Raw genomic sequence first — 21,551 nt, 5'->3', positions numbered from 1 at the left:
ATCGACTGAACAGCGACTTATACATACATGCGGTAAAAAAGATTATCTTGAAATAAACTATTGTGATATATGAGTTTATTATGGCACAAGATGAATGAGCCTCTAGTTACTTTGACAAATATATGCAATATATTCGATTATTGACTTTTTTTGGTTTTGTTGTTACCTCATTCGGCCTAAACTGAGACACTTGCTGGAGGAGAAGGCTTTTACAAGAAAAGGAATGCAAGATCAAGAATATATGACCATCAAGCGCGGCAAATCACACACACACACACACACACACACACACACACACACACACACACACACACACACACACACACACACATATATATATATATTTATATATATATATATATATATATATATATATATATATATATATATATATATATATATATATATATATATATATATATATATATGTGTGTGTGTGTACGGTTTATCGATTCATTTGTTTGACTGTAATTTAATGCGAACTGCTCTCATAGCTGAAAGGTTTTGCTTCCAGAATCGTTACCTTTATACACTTAACCCTTTATTTATAGCTGCGGAGAACGCGGCTGCACATTGGACTTGTCAACATTACCCATCAATAAATAAATAAGTAAATAAATCAACACCAATGATCAATTGAGAGGCTAATCGCTACAGCATTTAACAAACATTTTTAACTTGTTTTTACAATAGACAACCACGATATTGCTCCTTACAGCAGTGATTTGTATCCCCCTACTGAAGGTGCCTTTGTCTCGGTGGAAGGTGTTCTTAATATGATCCTGAACCTTGATACGAAAAAGAGTGCCGGCCCAGATGAGATTCATAATACTTTTCTTTACCGTTATTCTCTTTGGTGTGGTCGCTACCTAACACTCATATTCAAGAAAGCACCCTATCAACTAGTATGGTCTTTTCGTCATGGAAAACAGCAGTAGTTATTCCCTTATATAAATCTGACAACAGACAGCGTTTCTTGAATTACAGGCCGGTCTCTCTAACATTCTGTTCGTGCAAAATCTTGGAGCACATACTACACAGGCATATTTCAAGCTTCCTTGTTAATAAAAATATTTTATCAAACTTTTTTCATGTTTTTCGTCGTGGCTAAAGTACCACTACTTAGTTGATAGAATTTAGTCACGACATTGTTAGTGCGCTTGATTTAAGTTACCAAAGTGATTCTATCTTTATTGACCTCTCCAAAGCTTTTGATACAGTTACTCACTCCAAACGTTTATGCAAGCTTGACTCAATATTTAACAATCCCTCTCTTGTTCACTGGATTGCAAGTTTTCTTACCGGTCGCTCAGAAAGCGTTTATTTTAGGAACACTAACTCTTCTGCTATTGACGTAACATCCGGTGTGCCGCAGGCTTGCCTCCTGGGACCACTAGTGTTCTTGCTGTACATCAATGATCAACCTTCTAACATAGCTATTAATATACGTTTATACGCGGACGACTGCATGCTTTATCGAACTATCATTTCCCCAAAAGATCATATTCTATCTGACGATTCCTTTGATTATTTCTGCCAATGGTGTAAACTCTGGCAAATGACTACAAATTTTAAGAAAACCGTGTACATGTCATTTTGTAGGCGTATGTTTCCGTCCACGGTTCCTTGTGCATTTAATGGTGTGTGGTATGGTATGTGTGGTATGGAATCCACATAGGAAATCAGATACCATGAAGTTGGAAATGTTTCAGAAGAAGCCTTTCAGGTTCATCTACCGTTGATACGATAGCAACTTTTCTCCGTCTTTTAAACTTTCAGAGTTAAATCTAACTACCTTCAGCATCCGCCGCATCATAGAATCGCTAAAGCTCCTGCACTCATTAATTAACTCGCCAAACACTTCTTCCTTTAGTATATATATAAAATTTGTTGAACCTTCCTCGTTTAGGAGGTATCACCATCTAAATATTGTTCCCTATCGGTCAAGAACTGATGCGTTTAAATGTAGTTTTTTTTTTCTCTTTAACCATCGAATATTGGAACTCGTTGCCTGGTGCCATTCGTTCTCTTCCGTTGGACGATTTCTTGCTTAAACTTGAATGTTATTAACCTACTTTTGGTTCTTGTTTCTTCCCTTTGTCGTACTGCCTACTTTGCATATTTTTGTATTATACACAACTATATAATTTCCCACTCCTGCCATATCCCTAAAAAGTCTGCAATATGTAAAAATAAATAAAAATAAAAAATATAAAAAAGTACAATTTTTTTGCATGGACTGTGGCATAGAGCGCACGGATATTATCTTCCGGACAGTTCTAGACAATTATTTTTGCATGGACTGCGGCATGGAGCGCAAGGAAATTGTCTTCCGGACAGTTCTAGGCGGGGACTTAATTTCTGGCAATTTGAGGTTTACGGAGGCAGTCCTCGTTTACAAACCGGAAGTAGAAGGTTAATTATAGAGGGACCACCGTGCAATCTTCTCTCGATATCGGTGAACTGGTCCTATGTTACAGCCCGACGCATGTCTCTCACCAAAGTTGCAGGCAAACTATTTCGACTCTCACAATATCTCTAATGGCAATAAGGATGCTCCAATGCAAAGAAACAAGTCCGTAAAGATCTTGAGACGATTCACAAAAATTTCCCGACTAGCTCGCGCAACCTATAGGAGCCCTTTTACTGCCGCATGCATAAAAATGACAATAAAAGCCTGATACGGGACAGATTTTAGGCACTGTTGCTTGGCTGGGGTCGTCATTCGGCGAATTCGTAAATGAAAAGCACTGGCATATGCGCACAGACGCCTATAGGTCTGACCAGTGATGGTTCTGCTTCCTCTTGCTGCCATGACCGGCTGAAGTGGGGATAAGGGCTATCGAGGATTTCCTGTCGAAGACTAAGCCCAGCCCCCATAAAGGTAAATAAAAAGTACATCAAGGCCGGTGAACTAAATGATCAATCCACATATTGATCCCGAAAACACTAAACACAGCGTGTTTGTTCACGCTTGATAGCCACGAGCATTTGGATCGAATGCGATCGAAGCAGGATACGGGTAAGAGGATCGGCGTGTACCCGGGTGGAGCTGGCCGAATTGCTCTGGACTGAATTTGTAGAAATCTTAGGTGCTTTCACAGGCTTGTATTGTGAGAGTGAAGGACTCGCCAGATAGCATCTAGAGCTATCGGGATCGTCTATTAGCTTCGTATGCATGCGCTCTTCAGGTGAAAGAGGTATTCATGGAAACTTATGTTTGCCCTAGGTATAGGCTGTATAACTCTACGGTATTACCTAAGTAGCATATATTGATTATTCCGTCTGGGAATAGGATTGTCCATCCTTGCAATAAAACTCGGTACCAGCGTACGAAAGCGTCGGCTAGGAACGCAAGAAGATACTGCGAAAGCATGGTAAACCTGCCTGCCCTTCATTTCTTCCTCTCTCGCTCTCTCTCTGCATTCTGCTTTAACGTCGGCTGTCGTCAATAAGTGCTCACACTGCGTACTAAGGAATAGGGCAACTAAACAGTTGATGAAGACTTGGAGAAGAAGGATGCACGCTTGCCGTTACCAAGAAGGATAAGACATAGAATTACTGTTTCTTTTTCAGACTAATACGTAATGAATTACACGTAATAATTACTGCTAATCAATAACATTTTATGTTAGTTCCTTAATAAAACAATTACTTTGTTTACGCGGGAACGTTCACTGTAATTCAATTAGTTTTTCAGTTTACAATTACACGTAATTAGTTACTTTGTCGACAAAACAAGTAACGAACGACGCAGCTTTGAGAGCCTGAATTTGGCAAAAAACTACAGTAGGACGCCCAAGATCGGGCCAGTCAGCGGCCTCACAAAGGCACAGGCTCAAACAGGCAGACCATGGTGCTGCGTGTTTGTTTCATGTTAACATTCCACCAGATGTTGACCGACGAATTGAAGAGGTAGGTGCTGGTATGTCTGATAGCGAGGGCCACTTCGGACGTTATGGCCAGAAAATTACATACGGGTGACCTTTTCAGCTTTTCATCGGCCTAACTGGGAGCAGCATCTCCAAGTCACAGCAACAATGAAGCGCTGTGTGTCATAGAGGGCCCGGATGTGCTGCAATCACAATCTTGTGCGCAAGGTTTGTATACGTTGCAACACCGCCCAACCCCCTAGCGCGCACATCGAGCTAACTGGATAAAGTCCCGGTCTTGCTCTCCTTTACCGCAGTGTCACTGCTGACGTCATCACAACAAAAAAGAGGGATGATGATCAACGACTTTCTTTTAATGGAATTGTTAGTGCAGGTAAGCGATGTATGAAAGGCTGCAGAGGAATCACTGAAAGTGCTAGGCTAACACGTTTGGTTCGCGGTATCTGTGGAGTGTCGATAAAAGTTCGGAGGAAAGTAGTGCAGAAGTAATCGATTAGTATTCTGTAATTCTTCAATTACTTTCATGGGGAAGTAATTCGCAACCTAAATCAATTACATGTTTGAGTGAAGTAATTTTAATTGTAATCACTTACTTTTTTCGGTAACGTGTACAAGTCTGCTTTTGTTTTTTCAATACAAGATATTTAGGAGACGTTGCCATTTTCAGACGACGCAGGTAACTCCTTTTCACATAGAAGAAATATATATTAAAAATGAAATAAGACGCCGGCGCTGAAAAAGAGATAGGTAACAAGAACAACGCGAACAAGAACGCTTGCTTGGTAAATTGTTTTGGCAGCGCGAGTTCTAAGACATTTTCTTTCGAAATGACAGAGGCAAGGTTTCATGCTAATATACAAAACTTGTGTAGGGCACTTTTGAACAGAAGCAGATAGTGAGATTGCCGCTTCGTTAGTGGTATTCAGGGGAACTTGCACGCCACACAAATGATAAGCAAGAAATTCAGAGACGGACACGTACTGTTATATCCTTCTCATAACTAAGTAAGGAAGCCCCAATGATATAGTATCGCAAGCTCCCCCTCCCCACCCTCTGCCTTCACCAAAAGATTAAAAAAAATAAAAAAGCGCTCATTATGAGTTCAATACGAAAGTGTGTTACATCATATGTCTTAAGGGCACGTGTATGGATTCGCTAATGACAAGGATCCTTTGCCAGGGTCACTGCTGTGGAATCATTGCGGCACAGTACCTCTTAGTTTTCACAAATTTTGCATAGCATCCGGCATACAGTTAAACAAAGTCCAAGTAGATGTTGCAAGGAGGGCTCTCATTTAGTTTGGGGCAATCCATTTATTTCCTTGTTTTAGCAGAGCCCGTTAGCAATGTTGCATTTCATAACAACATATAAAGAGGGGCTTTGAATGTGCGCATTTATGTGCACACAAACGGAAGCATGCAGACGCAACGCAGTTACGAGACACATGAATTCCACTAAACTGTTGGAAGCTGCCCGTAAGGAAATATGGGAAAAGGGCGGTAAATATCAGATGTCTAAGCTGAACCAGAAACGGCAAAGTTGTAATTGATTTTCAGAACCAGAAGGCGGCGCGCAAACAGCTATAGATTCAGCCTCGCAGGAGCCGCCTAACCTTTATTAAAAACTCTAGACGGTGACATTTTAATTTTACAGAAGGCGCGCTTGCACAGAAACAAAGCGGCAGGAACTAAGAACGAAAAAGAAAGATAGCTAATCGATTAAAGACAAAATATCAAACACACCAAATGAGTGCCACCGTCATTTTATAAAATAAGATGAATAACTGCTGTTTTGTGCATGCTATTGTCTAATAATATCGACTTCGCTGTAGAAAAATTGAATTACTGTTCTTATTTAGACAGCAAATATACGCAACAATGAACTGCTGCACCGCAATAAATTGAAAACTTCAAATTGTATGCATATAGACTTCCGTCAACCAAAGGACCAGGCAGGATTCCGTAAAGGCCAGTCAACAATAGACCATATTCACAGTGTCAATCAGGTGATAGAAAAATGTGCGGAATATAACCAATCTTTATATATATCTTTCATTGATTACGAGAAAGCTTTTGATTCAGTCGAAACCTCAGCAGTCATAGAGGCATTGCGGAATCAGGGTGTAGACGAGCCGTATGTAAAAATACTGAAAGATATCTAAAGCGGCTCCACAGCCACCGTAGTCCTCCATAAAGAGAGCAACAAAATCCAAATAAAGAAAGGCGTCAGGCAGGGAGATACAATCTCTCCAATGCTATTCAGAGCGTGTTTACAGGAGGTATTCAGAGACCTGGATTGGGAAGAATTGGGGATAAGAGTTAATGGAGAATACCTTAGTATCTTGCGATTCGCTGATGATATTGCCTTGCTTAGTAACTCAGGGGACCAACTGCAATGCATGCTCACTGACCTGGAGAGGCAAAGCCGAAGGGTGAGTCTAAAAATTAATCTGCAGAAAACTAAAGTAATGTTTAGCAGTCTCGGAAGAGAACAGCAGTTTACCATAGGTAGTGAGGCACTGGAAGTGGTAAGGGAATACATCTACTTAGGACAGGTAGTGACTGCGTATCCGGATCATGAGACTGCAATAATCAGAATAAGAATGGGCTGGGGTGCGTTTGGCAGGCATTCTCAGATCATGAACAGCAGGTTGCCATTATCCCTCAAGAGAAAAGTTTATAACAGCTGTGTCTTACCAGTACCAGGCAGAAACCTGGAGGCTCACGAAAAGAGTTCTGCTTAAATTGAGGATGACGCAACGAGCTATGGAATTAAGATTGATAGGTGTAACATTAAGGGATTAGAAAATAGCAGATTGGGTGAGACAACAAATGGCGGTTAATGATATCTTAGTTGAAATCAAGAAAAAGAAATGGGGCATGGGCATGACACGTAATAAGGAGGGACGATAACCGATGGTCATTAAGAATTACAGAAAGGATTCCAAGGGAAGGGAAGCGTAGCAGAGCGCGGCAGAAAGTTAGGTGGGCGGATGAGATTAAGAAGTTTGCAGGGACAACATGGCCACAATTAGTACATGACCGGGTAGTTGGAGAAGTATGGGAGGAGCCTTTGCCCTGCAGTGGGCGTAACCAGGCTGATGATGATGATGTATGCTTATATATATATATATATATATATATATATATATATATATATATATATATATATATATATATGTGTGTGTGTGTGTGTGTGTGTGTGTGTGTGTGTGTGTGTGTGTGTGTGTGCCTTTCATTGCAAGAAAGCAACTATATGGTCACACCAAGCGAATTCTTGCCGTAGCCGTGAGGTTCGGTATATATTTAGACATATTTATTTACTTATTTATTTATTTATGTATTTATTTATTTCCTCAAAGGTCTCTCGTTGAGACATTATATGAGGGAGTGGGGGGTTAGTGACAAAGAAAGGTCCTACAAATTACAAAGTGATATTTTTGACGAGTCGCTTGAATGCGAGTGGGTCGGTGACAGTGGTAACTTCGGTGGGCAGGCCAGTCCAGTCTCGTGTTGTGTGCAGAAAAAATGATTGCTGAAAAGTCACAGCATGGGCTTGTGGGTGATATACTGTGTTAGAGTGACTGGTGCGGGAAATGCGATGTGCTCGTTTTAAGCACGGGTTGTCAAAAGGCAAAGACTGAAAAAATTTACTAAAAAGGTTAAGAAGTGCTATTCTGCGCTTGAGGTATACGCCTGAAAGCACGGGCGTTAAGGATGAAGAGTGTGAGTTAGCGTATACGGAGTGCCGACGGTTAGTCAAAGACCCTCGAATCCAGCTTAGAGCACAAGGATGAATGTTAAGAGGGGATAACTTTATTAAGCGACGACCATGAGGGACCTTATCGAACGCTTTTTTTTAAATCTAAGAATATTGTGTCAGTCGGGATGTTACGATCTAGGTTTAAATGTAAGTCGTGCAAGAAAAGGGCAAGTTGAGTGTCACAGGAATGATTTTTACGGAAACCATGCTGACTTGGGTGAAAAAATTTGACGGATGTTAGGAAGTTAGCAAGATGTGAGTATAAAATATATTCCATTATTTTACAAGACACGCTTGTTATGGAAATAGCTATGTGCCACGCTATATGCCATGTCATGCAAGATGACATGCGATATATGCTGGTTATATTGTCACATCATTGTGTCACTAAAGTTTGTCATACCAGGTCTTACATTCATGACAAAATTATTCCTCAATATTTTGAGATTGGCAGCCAGCACACAACTGTCATGAAACAAAAACCGACAGTGCATGCCTTTTATATGAAATATTTTCATACATAAATATTCAAAGTGCGAAACAATAACATAATTCAAGCTGAAAATGATGCAACATTATTGGCGCCTCTGGGATCGGCCCGGTAAAAAGATTCGAAACATATCCGATATGAAAAAGTGGCGTTACAGTCGATAAGAAAGAGTTGGTATGAAGAAATAAACATAAATGATATTGGCCGAATGCAGGATGCAAAAAGAGGACCCCTAGAACAACAGCTCCTTTTCACTTAGCTTACGTTTACTTCAATTAATACTGCAACTGAGGCTACGAGTCTTACACTTCCTGTAACATTCTAACATGTTACTATCACAGTCATTGTTTCGCTGTTATGACAAAACTGTACTATTTTTTTATTAGTGTATCATATTTCCTTTCGTTTATCCTATAACCACAGCTACCGTGGACTACCATGTATGCGCTTGTATTTTAGCCCATAAAGGTGCGTTTTCGACCTCCACAATCTTCTTTCACGTAGTGAAAAATAAGTGCTAAGAACTCGACAGAAGACAGATATTCAAAGCACTGTGGGTGAGCTGGTCTGGATTATGTAATTGTTTTTATTCATTTCTTTTAATCAACAGCGAAACAGGGCGACCTAGTTTGCGGAAGCAGAGAGCCGTTTCCGTCGCTTTTTATGCAGATTTTGTGCGCTCTTTATTTGCGAGGGGCCAAAGGAAGTATCTTTAAAGCCTGGAAAACAGGTCGTTTGAATTGGACAGAACGCAATCTAGCTGAGTATGCGCAAAACTAAGCCGAAGGATTTAGATGAATACTCGCGAGGGAGAAGCAAATTCTTTCAATTTCTCAATTTAATTGCTTATTTTCTACCTTCTTTTATAACTTTATCAGTTTCTTTTTCGGAAATATTAAAAAGCCCTAACAACAGAACACATCAGCGACTTTTATTTATTCCTTGACCTATGTTCTTCACTACGGACAAATACAGTTCAAATGGCGATGGCTATTTATGCCATCGTGAAAAGCTAAGCAGGCTATATTGCCATTGTATACTTACAATGGTGTCTTTTTACTACAGGTACACGAAAAGTGTGGTAGCTCTCAGTGAAATATGTAGAATCTGCATTAATACGCTACGCGACTTATTGTATATATTGGAAAATTCACCACCTACCCTCCCCCTCTCCCCCCTAATTCATTGCGATCGGAAATGGTTATGCTGGTTTGTCTATGCCCGGAAAAAAACAGCTATGCGATGGACTCTTGTAGAGATTTTAGGGTTTTTAAAGGTTCTCTAAAGACAAAATGGATTTGTGTTTGCATCATTAAATTAGCCTCCCACAATACGAAACAAAGAAAAGCCGCTCTTAGCATGAGAAAGCGCCTCCCAAAAGATGCGAGAAGGAAAGGACGGCTGGCATCGCCGCCTTGAAGTTCTCGCACCGGCTCGATGTGACGCCATGAAGTGACGCCATGAAACAACGTGTCCTCGGGCCTTGGGGAATTTTTACTAGTAATAATGCTCTAGTCTAAGATATCCGAAGACTGAACTCCGCAAGATCCAAGAACGTCTAATAAACCACTAGGCGGGCGAAATGTAAAGAATTACATTGCATTTCGTGACGTCACATTGGCGTTTCGGCCTTGGAGTGTTGGCACAAAATAAAAAAAATGAAGCGTTTATACTTATTTTTTCACCTAATAATCAACTTATTCCCACAAAAAATTGACAAAAGTATAGCTATTCAGGAACATTTTCTTAATCTAAACTATTTTTTCTTATTGTTGCATTAAGCGAAACTTTGCCGTAGCCTACCACGGCACTGCGTCCGTCGGTTAGACGGGGAGTCACTCACATATATATATATTAGCAACGAATTTTATACACAGCATGTTGACCACCAAAGCAGTGCGAATGTGCGCACCTCTGTTATGCTTGATGCGACAATGTATAACTGCACAGAGCATATACATATCTAATGTAGCTGCACAGGCGTATGTATGTGTTTCTCCCTCTGTGTGTGCTCTTACTTTTCATCTTTCTATCTCCTTTTAGCCTTCCGCAGTGAAGGACTTATCAAACTGGATGCTTCACGTTCGGTTAACCTCTCTGCCTTTTGCTTCTCATTTCTCTCTCGCTCTCTCTAGGTATCTCCAAAACACAGCTATTCCATTAAGAAATATATTTATCCATTAAATGACCTCATTATTTCATAAACAAACATAATCCTAATGTGATAGCGCATGATATCGTCCGGCTTATTTTGTTTTCTAACTTCGGTTGTTTCATTCTTCAAAAAGCTGTGAATATGCAATCGATTGCGCCGGTCTATATAACGTGACATTTCGTGCGACAAAGTGGTGCCAGTGACAGCGCACCGGTCTTATGCGTTTTAATACGATAAATCATTACACAACCCCTGCAAGTATGGCGCCCGCTCATAAATTTCTCTAAAGCGACCACAAACTGTTATCTAATACCAATATTTTCAATGGTTTCTTTTATTTTCTTCATATTTCTTATATCTGGCCTCCTCCATTCTTGATTAAGTGTGACACAACCTGTGTAGAAGCCATAAATGTGTTCACGCATGTTTCCCACTTCTTTCTACTGAGACCCTTCCTCCTCCTTCCCTCGACAAACATCGAGCATCGTCTGCGTGTTCGTTACACTTCTGCGTCGGCGTCTCGCAATTTGCACCCGAATGAACAGCTGTTTGAACACAGGAAATTCTGTAAACTGTGTGGAGCACAAACATAATTTGTATGAGATTAAACTTGAGACCTCTGCGGGACATGATCATTGCACGAGATTACACGCTGAAAAAAAAAATAAGGAGAAGCGTACGCATCGATTCGGGTAGGGAAGGAAATCGAGCAGTCGAGGACGACCGAAAATTAGACGGGTTGATGGATGGGTCGATTAGCTTTATTGTGATCCTTTAAGGCGCGCGTTAGCGTACAACGGGCCGCTCCCACGTCGGGACTGAGAGCCCGGGCCTCTCCGCCGCGTCGTGGGCCCGTTGGACAGCCCTTAACTGTTCTTCAAGGTTGGGGCTCCACAGAACTGCATCCCAACGTGAAGAAGTGTTGCTTTTAGCACCACGTAACGCGGGACACCACGAGAGAACGTGATCTAAGTTAGGTGAGTCCTCGCAAAGTGCACGTGCATTTGTTGCTGAACTTCGGCGTAAATCCTGTGAAGAAGTAGGGTTTTTCGATATGCCCCCGTCTGTAGAAATCTCAGCGTTAAAGCCTGAGATATATTGAGTTTGCAATGTGGGAGCGGGTAGATGCTCCGAGCCAAGTAAAAGTGCTTAGTAAGTTCGTTGTACGAAGAAGGAGAGTCCCGATTGTCTGTACCCCCAACATCACGCTGTCCGGTAGCTGCGAGGTCAATGATCCCTCGCGCAGCATTGTGTGCCGACTCACTGAGGTTGGGCGGGGCACCGTCAATCTGTCCCATGTGGGCTGAGAACCATACGACTGTGTGTGGCTTAAACTCCTTGCTTCCTAGTATCCTTAGGGCCAGCTTAGATATGGTTCCTTCGGCAAATGCCCCAACGGCTGATATTGAGTCACTGTAGATTATTGTCCTCTTGTCGCCCAATAAGGCGATCGCAGCCTGCTCTGCGATCTCAGAGGACATCGTCCGAATCGAGATTGAGTTCGTGGCTTGAGTTTCATGGCCTACGCTAACCACAGCGAAATCCCGTCCGTGAGCGTAGCACGCTGCGTCTACGAAACTGTTCTCCGAAGCCCGTTCACGAGCCTTTTTCAGGAGGACCCTCGCGCGTGCCTGACGTCTTCCAAAGTTGTGTTCCGGATGGATGTTTCGTAGGATTGGGGCGACAGTGATGCGGTCCCGCTGCTCTCGAGAGATGCCGCAGAACTTTGTCCTAAATATTGGGGGGGGGGGAGGGGGGGGACGCCCAGCTACTGTAGGATGTGTCTTCCAGCTTGTGTGGTAGATATTCTGGCGAACTGGACCCTCTCCTGTGCTTCCGCGATTTCCTCTAGCCTGTTATGCATGCCGAGCTGAAATTAGCGTTCCATGTGGGTGTATATGGGGAGACCGAGAGCTCTCTTGATTGCCTCCCTGATTAATGCTTTGAGCTTATCCCGCTCCGATGTTTGCCAGTTGTGCATGGTCGCGACGTAAGTGAAATGGAACAATACGAATGAATGTACCAATCTCACGAGGTTAACTTCTGCGAGGACCTGCTGCCGGTTGGCCACCCTTCTTATTAGTCTGATGGCATTGTCCGCCTTCTTAGTCAGTCGCAGGCGGGTTGATTAAATCAGGAAACTTGCAAATGGAAGTTGGAATTAGGTAGCGCAAGGCAGGGGTAATTGAATATCGCTGGGAGAGGGCTTCTCCATGTAGTGAACATAAAAATACACTGATGATGATAGCATTTAATCAAGCTCTTTGCTTCATATAGAATCCAAGATGTGCGTTGAATCTGCACAACGCGTAGACATCATGTGGCTCTCTGCATAGAATTTATATTAAATGTGTTAAGGAAGCTTCGCCTAAGGTTTATTGCAATTTTTTTTCGTGCGGTTTTAAGAGTAACGTGGTACGTGCAATGATAAAATTGGCTCGACAACGAAGATCGCATACACGAAAAAGTTCTTGCGCTACAATGGTTCGTAAGAGCAGGTGATTAACTGATAAATTGGTTTTAAAAAACAAATGTCAGCCAATAATTATGTCGGACATAAAATTAGGGACGGACCCCAGCCGATAGCGCTTCAGAACTTCTGAAAGAGAAATTTTTTTGTGAATCGGTGTGCGCTTCTTTAAATGCTCGTTGCACATGGTGAAAGATAGTTCTGGCATTTGATGCGACGAAGGCAGGAACTATATAGGTCCTTGATAACGAGCTGTGACATATTATATCGTGCTGAAATTCACGATGGCTTATCTGGATTGACGGATGATTGATTGGCGTGCGACAGGCGAATGCAAGAAGAGCATCGCTATTGGCATATTTCTTTGAAAGAACATGCATATTATTCGAATAGTAAAGGAGCAACACGTTTCTCTTCTTTTTAGCGAACAAGATCTAACAGTATGATGAGTCTTCAGATCATCAATGTCATGTACCAGGTAATGTTAGTCATGATTAAATATTATATCGGTGCACTATTTGATGAACGTGACTAATCGCTTATTGCTTGCTTTGCGACTGTAAAGAGTAAGCCACTCAGTATTTTCGTATATGGTAATAATATGTAGAAAGCTAAACAGGGTTGATTCGGACGTTCCTTAGAATGCCCTATAATTTGTTTTATTTTACATGTTCCAAAATTTGACGCCTGAGAAACTGATTAATTCAGCTTGACCACTTGTTCGATTACGAGGAATAAAATGAAAACGAAAAAAAGAAAAGTTGCGAAACTCATTTCGTAGAGCAGCCAGCAGCATTCTTTATAATCGCGTGCTCCTTCTGATGTTCATGCATGCATTCAATTTTTGACGTAAATTACCTGCCCAAACCTGTGTGCCCAAACACTTCAAGTCAGAAGGTTAGAAGTTAGTGTAAACGTTAGAATTATCAAATATATCAGCCAGTCTGCAAAGGAGAAATTGCTTTCTATGTCACAGGCCACTTAAAAAAATAGGCGATATAGAGTAACGTACACAGCGAAATTGCACAGGAGAAATATTTAAATGTATTCCATGCATGAGAGCTGAAAGCTCTTGGGTGAACTGCGCGAGGACGGGACAAGTTAACAAACAAACTCGAGTGCAGTCAATAAGAAGGTTAATACCAACAGGTATATGGTACAAGGATATGGAAGAAACAGGGCCCGATGTAGGAGAAATAACTTGAAGAAGTGGTGTTTAGCTGGGTTTGTTGGTGTATATAAGCTTTTGGGTGAACTGCGTCATCGGGCCCTATTTCTACCATGTTCCTGCTCCACATACCTGTTTCCACAGTTCACCCAAAAATTAACATGCACTAACAATCCCGGCTAAAAACCCGTCTTCAGTTTGTGTCTTCTACATCGGGCTCTCTTTATACCATAACTTCGCACCATATACATGTTTTCATTAACCTTCTGATCGACGCAGTTGACCCAAAAGTTATTGTGCAGCAACAAGCCCAGCTAACCACTATTCAACTGAAATCTGTCTGTTCGTCAAGCAAATGTCTTCAAAAGGCGAAGCCAGTGGGCAACTTTTCGAGCCGCAGGTCAGAGTCACCTCGTATGAACGTATGTCGTGGTAATTGATACAGATCTTTTTTTCTCTTTCTCTCTTCTACCACGTTGTTGCGTGACAGCACTCTGGTCCGATCACTGCTGCCGCTACAGCCTGTTTGGAACGAACACAAAACAGAACCCCATCTTATTTCATTTTTTTTGTGTGGCAATGCAGCGCAAACTTTCAGTCGTTTGCAAGAGCCCTTCGTTTAGGAAGCGTTAATCAATACCTAATTGAAATCGTGGCCACCCGTGTGACTTTGACACATTTAAGTTAGGACGTGCGTGCGCGCACTAGATAGCCTATCAGCTTCGCTTTTTCCATCCCGAATCGGTCGTCCCGATAGGGTCATTATCGAAAATCATTAGCGCAGCAATCTCTCAGACCAGTTTAATGATCGAATTTCGTAAACGATTTTGTGGGGACAATTCGAGTTAGCTTTGCTAGGCATACAATTGCCATTTGTTTCTAACATGGCGCAATAACGACCGACGCTGTCGTGTGACCGACACCCTCGTATAGAACGTTACATCATTGCAGACGAGAATTAGCAGCTTCGAGTGAGATAAAGTATTCCCTCTGTCACCTGCTTCCAGGCGGTACTTTAAACACGATTCAAAGCCACACGCCTTATTGCGACAGCCAGGAGGCCTGCATCGCCTTTAAAGTCAGCGAAAACGGGCGGTGAACGACTCTTCGCCCGTTGTGGCCATTATTCACTGGTGTCGAATTCGTCTAGAAGGTTAATCAGTGTCGGCAGTTTGGAGTGAATAGGGAACCGTTTGTATCCCGAAGTGCCCCAAAATTTCGTTTCTTGCCAGCGCTAACGTTCTCCCTGGATCATGCGCATGGCTTTGCGCAAGGTTGGTTTGGTTCGTCTTGCTCTTTCGTCCGTTCACGCGGAATTGTAGACGTGCAGACTGACTGGTTGGCTTTCAATTTCTGGATACGATGCCTTCTTCGTTTTCTCAATTTTAGGCTTCACCCTTTGCTTCAAAAATGTTTAGCTAGCTTCTTCTTGTAGCACAGCAATGTGTTCAACTCCTCGAATGGTATTAAAAGAGCGCAACATTTTCTTGAGGTGCACACGAAGTAAGTGAGGTGCGCATGCGGTCAGGATAACGTTCAATCATATTTATTTTATTGTTCGAGAGTGATATTGTAAGTGCTTCCTTTATCAGTTTTTCGCGCAACAATCAGCCACGGGCATGGACCGTGGTCTTCAAAGGAGGAATGCAGTAAGCACCAGTGTGCACGCATGTCACTACTGTCATTGGCTAACGGGTATGTAAGAGCTAGCTAACGCGGCTACCAACTTGGGCCAACATTTTGTTCGACAGTGTTCGAAATGCAAATGACAAGAAATGACTGTCCGTGACTGATACTATACAAGGCAAAGCCATGACATCCGCCGGCTTAGCACGAGTTTCTTTCAAGGCACCTGCTTTTAATTGCCCAAGGTAAAGACTGCAAGCAGAGCAACGTTTCCCATGATGTACGCGTGATGTCTTCAGAGAGTCACATAAACCCGCCCTGAAGGATAAAAAAAAATAATAAATTATGAGGTTTTAGGTGCCAAAACCACGATCTGATTATGAAGCACGCCGTATTGGGGCACTCCGGAAATTTGGACCACCTGGGGTTCTTTAACGTGCACCTATATCTAAGCACACGGATATTTTTGCATTTTGCCCCCATGGAAATGCGGCCCCCATGGCCGGGATTCAATGCCGCGACCTCGTGCTTAGCAGCCAGCACCATAGCCACTAAGCAACCACGGCGGGTACGTACACCATGAAAGATAGGCCCGGAATCAGTTGTAAGGTTAAAATATAGAAGACGAATTGAAAACGAGTCAAAGAATATTTAAAGAAACATTAGGTGAAGAAAACAAACGCTAAGCGAGTGGTCCAACCTATGGGCACAGAGAAAGATAACTTGGAAAATATTGATCGCAAGGAGAACTTTAAGCAGGAATTATTTCGGCAGTCGGTTTCTTGTACAAGAATAAACAGAAAAATAACTTCACTTCCGAACCAATAAACATAGCTTAAGCTTTATTAGCCGCAATATGTAACTGTTATTATTACTAGAAACTGGCTAATTTGTGATAACTTAACAAGTGGGACAAGGAGCCGCATAGCTGAGCTTTTTCTATAACTTTTTTTCCTCAGGTCGCCCCGCAAGGCCGCTTTTTATGCATCTTTTGTGTTTTACACCGTCCTTGTCGTTCGCTAGCATATGTGACCTTACTGGAACACAGCTGCCTATGAATAGGTTGATAGCTGCTTCCGAATTTTCAATCGTTTCTTCACTGCGATACCTGTTAAGGCTAGTAGCAAACTGCCGTGACGCAGCCGGAGATATCATCCGTGTCTATCACGGCCGCGCGCACACGTTGGAATTTATTATGGAGTGTGGGGCAACCGGTACACGGGCCTTTCGTCTCGGCATGTTCGCATGTGTGTACGATTATAGATGTAGATTTAATTTACTCTCTTTAACTAACTCCGTCCTAGGTTCTTGTAGCTGCGACGTTTCTTCTTAAAAATGTTTTCGTTATTATTATTACTACTATATGGCGAGAATGAGTAGTCGTCATCATTGTATAGATATATATTTTGTTTATTATATTTTATTAAACAATTGTGTTCATCATAATGATGCATTCATGGAAGGAATCGGCAAAAAGAAAAGAAGACCCTTTCAAGAGCTAAGGAGTGGCCGGCGCCTTAAATAGTGCGTCAACATCTCCTTATATCATCTAAATTTAAAAAAAAATGCACATCACCACTCGGGTTTCCATTCTGCCAAAGAAAGTGAGGATTATAAGTATAACAACGGTGGGCTAAACGAACTTTGGCCGAGGAAACATTAATAAAATTCTCTGCAAAATAGGCGCCGCACGAGGTTCATGTTGATGGGCAATCATCGCGAGCGTTTCCGCTTCTGCCCGTGAATGCATGCAACGTGCTCGTAACGAAGGAAGGAGAAAGGAACTGAAAAGGCACTTGCCTCAGCAAAGAACGTTACAAGACCTTTACAAATATGTGAGCTTGTCCTGAATAGACCGCGGCTTTGTATTTAGGCAAGGGGACGCAGATACGGCAAAAGAAAAAGAAAACTTACCTGGCCATACAAAGTCGAAGAAAGACACGATTAGTGCCAGGGACCACGTAGAAATAAGGCGCGAATGTCTCATTGCAGCGAAGGCCCGACAGCACAATCAAGCACGCCTTCTCAGATATCTGTGAAAAGAGTCCACACACACAAAAAAAGAAAAAAAAATGGAGGTGAGAAGATATACGACTTTTCAGCTTGCTTGGCGCACACTCGTTTTCAATCTTAATATGGAAAGCAATAAACACGTAACGCATATTCATTTGAAAAAGTTTTATTCACAATAACGAACTGTAAATAACTGCTTTCAGTTGTTGCAATGGCTCAGTGGCCAAGAGAGAGAGATGTAGAGGGAAGGCGGAGAGGTTAACCACATATTAGTCTCCGCTTTGCTGCCATACACTGGGGTTGGAAGATAGGAGTTATCATTGTATAGATGTAGTAATATATTTTGTTTATTATATATTATTAAACTCAGTGGCCAAGGAGTTCGACAAGACATATAAGAGTCCTGAAACTTCGTTCATGAAGCGGCCTATGTCAGTCGAGGTGAGCCTTTAAAACTTAGATCTCGACTACGCGTCAATTTATTCTGTTCCCGACTTTCGCAACTGGTGTGTTACAGGTAGCATTGTCAATTGAATTAAGCCTTCGAGTACCACAAAAACCCGCATGTAGAGGTTCCCAAAATCGCTAAATATAGGTAGAATGTGAGTATGACGATAACGATCGCCACCATGTAAATATACAGCAATAACCTTTGGACGATGGCCGAGCGCGTCGCTGGCGCAGAAATCAACGAGGGTGTTGATACAGTGCGCGAACTCGACATGCCTCTGTGCCCGTATATAGACTTGGCTGTATATGCACAAAGACTCTTTTCTTTTCTTCGTCGCTATATTCCTTCACTACAGTGCAGGGTGGCAAACCGAACGCGCGTCTTGTTAACATCCCTGCGTCTTCTTGTTTCTTTCTCTCCCTTACTGCGCCTACACAGTATTCCAAGGAAACGGCACGTGAGGAAAAAAATCATAGCCTTCTTTTTGTACAGACAGCAGTTAGCGAGAGAACTGAAGTTTTACAAATTTCACCTCTACGTTACCCGTGGACACCATTCTCGAGAACAACGTCTGCTTTAGAATGCGCAATGTCTCGCTCTGGTTCGCTAGAGTATTGCCTTTTGTGGCCACGGAATGCACGCAAAGACGCCACTGCCACATCTGAGGGTCTCTGGCCTCCAATACCCTGCGTACATTTCGAAGCGCGAGCAATGCGTCATAGCCCAATGACTTGCGCGTCCGTCTTATACTGATGCACCTTGACGTTCTCTCTTCGTTGGTTGTCTGACAAGAGGATTCAAAGATACCATTGACGCCTTTGATTTTCGTTTCCTGAAGTCAAGACATTGTTTTTCCAAGCTACTTGCTATCAGTTTGTTGCTTTTTGTCTGTATTGCGTGTTTCTTGTCTGCGTTCCCTTCTACATTCCTGTGATATATATATATATATATATATATATATATATATATATATATATATATATATATATATATATATATATATATATATATATATATATATCCATTTATCGTGCTATTTGCACTTGCTACTACACTTTGTATCTCTTGCATTCGTCCCCTGCAATGCCACGCATGGAATGTGGATAACGAAATAAACAAATGAAATAAGTACATTGACTCAGATACGTAAGTGTAATCGCAATGACGGCCGCGGACAGCTCGTTTCCAGCGCTAATTCGGCTACTCTCAACGCGTTTTGATCAAGTTTGTGTATGACGGCTAATGTGTGTCAATGTCTGAGGTGACACGCATCTCACAGTGAACCGTTGAACGCAATGTGCTCTTCTAGTGGCAGGTCTGTATGCATTAGAGATACCCATAAGCCGATTATATATGAGCAAGTATTTTGGCGTGATTTATTGTACAATTACGAAGAAGAGAGGTACGCTCACTGACGTATACGCAAATGTGTCAAGACTCACTAGAGTGTGTGGTGCAACCTATACTCGTGTTTTGTTTTTGTTTATACCAGTGTGTCCAAGACAATATGTCAACTTCGAGAAGAACAGTAAACTGGGTGAGGTATTTATAGTTTCAACGACTCTTTTCACAGCTTTGTTCATCGTGTTGTGGCTTTCTTTTCTCCCTTTGTCAGTTTAGCACTACCTTGCGACCATATGGGCTTCATTTACTTTTTTTCTCATTATTTATGTTGCCAGAGCTTTGCTGCTGTTCAAAATTTGACAGGTCCCCTCTTCTTTGCCTGTACACCGTGTTATCCTCATCCCGCTCCACGCGAGCACAAACCCCTCAAATATCACAAATCTATACTGCGGCAGGCAGCAAGGCGGAGAAAAAAAATATGAAAAGGGAAATTTGTGATCTACCGGCAGTATAGAAAACTACTATGAAAATCCTTACGGGCTTCCGAGAAAATAAAGCTCCGCAGTGGAAGAAAAATTCCCACTGGTCCGTGTAATACAAGCTTTGAAGGATTTAACTTTTAGAGCATTCATGACGTCAACGAAGTTTTGCACATGGGGCTTGGTGCACAATGAAAATGATTTTTCTGTTCAGATGCGGTGGAGCGGCACGTGCACCGGTGGTAGAGATTCTATGGAAGCAAATGAAATAGCGCCACAAGCACGAAGTCGCTTCTGTTTGCATACGTAAAAAAACATCCGCGAAATTGGGGCATAAGTTTTTTTTTTATGTCCTCTTATTGTGCAGCCTATATGGTTTATAAATGCACATATCTGTTCTGTGTGTGTTATTTCACAATTAACTTGATTTTTTTTATAAATGATGTAGATCTTGGAAAAGTCTTTTGTGAATGTCTACCTTTGCTCCTCGACATCAATGTATAGCCTATACTGATGCTGTAAATAAAGATTCTTCAGATTTTACCTTGCATATACATTGTATCCTTTTCAGTATATGAAATAAAGCGCAGTGAGGGTTTCGAAAACCAAGGGACGCTGTGTCTATCCCGAATAGTACGAGTAAAAATAAGGACAGACGTGCGATGCGCTTTATTTTCCACAAGTGAATCTGTAACACCCTGACGCTCGGGCGTAAATTTTTTTTGTTCCTTTTTCGACATTCTTGGGAATTTACCGGAATATTCTTGTTGCCCTTCACTTCTGTAGAATAAATAGACCATTCCCCAGAGACAACATACATATTCGTAAGGCACATATAGAACGTTACATAAAACGGCTCCTGTCACAGTAACCAAGATATTGTTGAGAAGCTCTCAGAAATACCTCACAGAAGTCGGCGGGTGCAAAGATTCCGTCCACATATCACAATATTTGTTTTGTTTATTACGAATGTAAGATTCTTCGCCATTTTGCTAGCCTTCATCTGATTTTTTAACGGTATGATAACATGTAGTTAAAGAAGCAAAGATCGAAAACACTGAACACAAAACAACTACAGAAGGCAACAGCCAACAGCCAGCATAAAATACTTTTCATAGTGATTCATACTGCTCACGTCCTTGTAATCTTTGTCCGCACTGGCAAGAGTAAAATGACAAACATTTTACTGTAGGAACTCTGCAGAATGTGCTTCTATACTCTATCCACTGCAGCGTGTGGCTCGTGTTAACTTGCGTACCTTCCAAGGTAGGTTTTAATGGGCACAGGTGTGTTAACTAGTGATGGCCAACTAGAGCAGGTGTGTCAGCAAGCATGAAAAAAAAATTTTGACATCGACCTTTCAAGCTTGTCTTGAAATGAATCCATTAAAATCTCAAGGCTGTACGGTGATACAAATTTTGAATAAGCTAAAACAACAAAAAAATTGTTCACATCATAGCTGCACTCATTCTGTGAATCGGACTTCGTAGGCAGTCAGAGGTGGTCGAGAAAGAAAAAATAATATGTGCCTATTGTGTAGCTGAAACCTATTCAATGTTCTCTAACGTTATTACAGACTAATGATTGCTATCTCTAAGATGATACCTTAAAGGTCTTGGGACGTGTGCGTTTAGTGAAGCGTGAAACGTACAGTAATGTGGGTATTTTTTTTTCAGATTGTGTGAGGTATTTGGGCCTAA

At 41.8% G+C, this 21,551-nt stretch overlaps 1 protein-coding gene across 6 annotated transcripts in view; it reads right to left on the bottom strand.

Moving 5' to 3' along the window:
* LOC142582417 (neural cell adhesion molecule 2-like) overlaps positions 1 to 21,551 on the bottom strand; it is a 388,203-nt gene that overhangs the window by 109,551 nt on the left and 257,101 nt on the right. For all 6 annotated transcript variants that reach the window (XM_075692113.1, XM_075692111.1, XM_075692117.1 and 3 more), the window contains one exon: positions 17,479 to 17,597. In XM_075692113.1, the coding sequence (XP_075548228.1) occupies positions 17,479 to 17,551 (73 nt within the window). In that variant the 5' untranslated portion in view covers positions 17,552 to 17,597. The remainder of the gene's footprint in view (positions 1 to 17,478; positions 17,598 to 21,551) is intronic.

This window comes from Dermacentor variabilis, chromosome 5 (genome assembly GCF_050947875.1).
Source record: "Dermacentor variabilis isolate Ectoservices chromosome 5, ASM5094787v1, whole genome shotgun sequence".
Taxonomy (NCBI): Eukaryota; Metazoa; Arthropoda; class Arachnida; order Ixodida; family Ixodidae; genus Dermacentor; species Dermacentor variabilis.
Note: the sequence above shows the minus strand (reverse complement) of the source record. Positions and strands in the feature narration are given on the sequence as shown.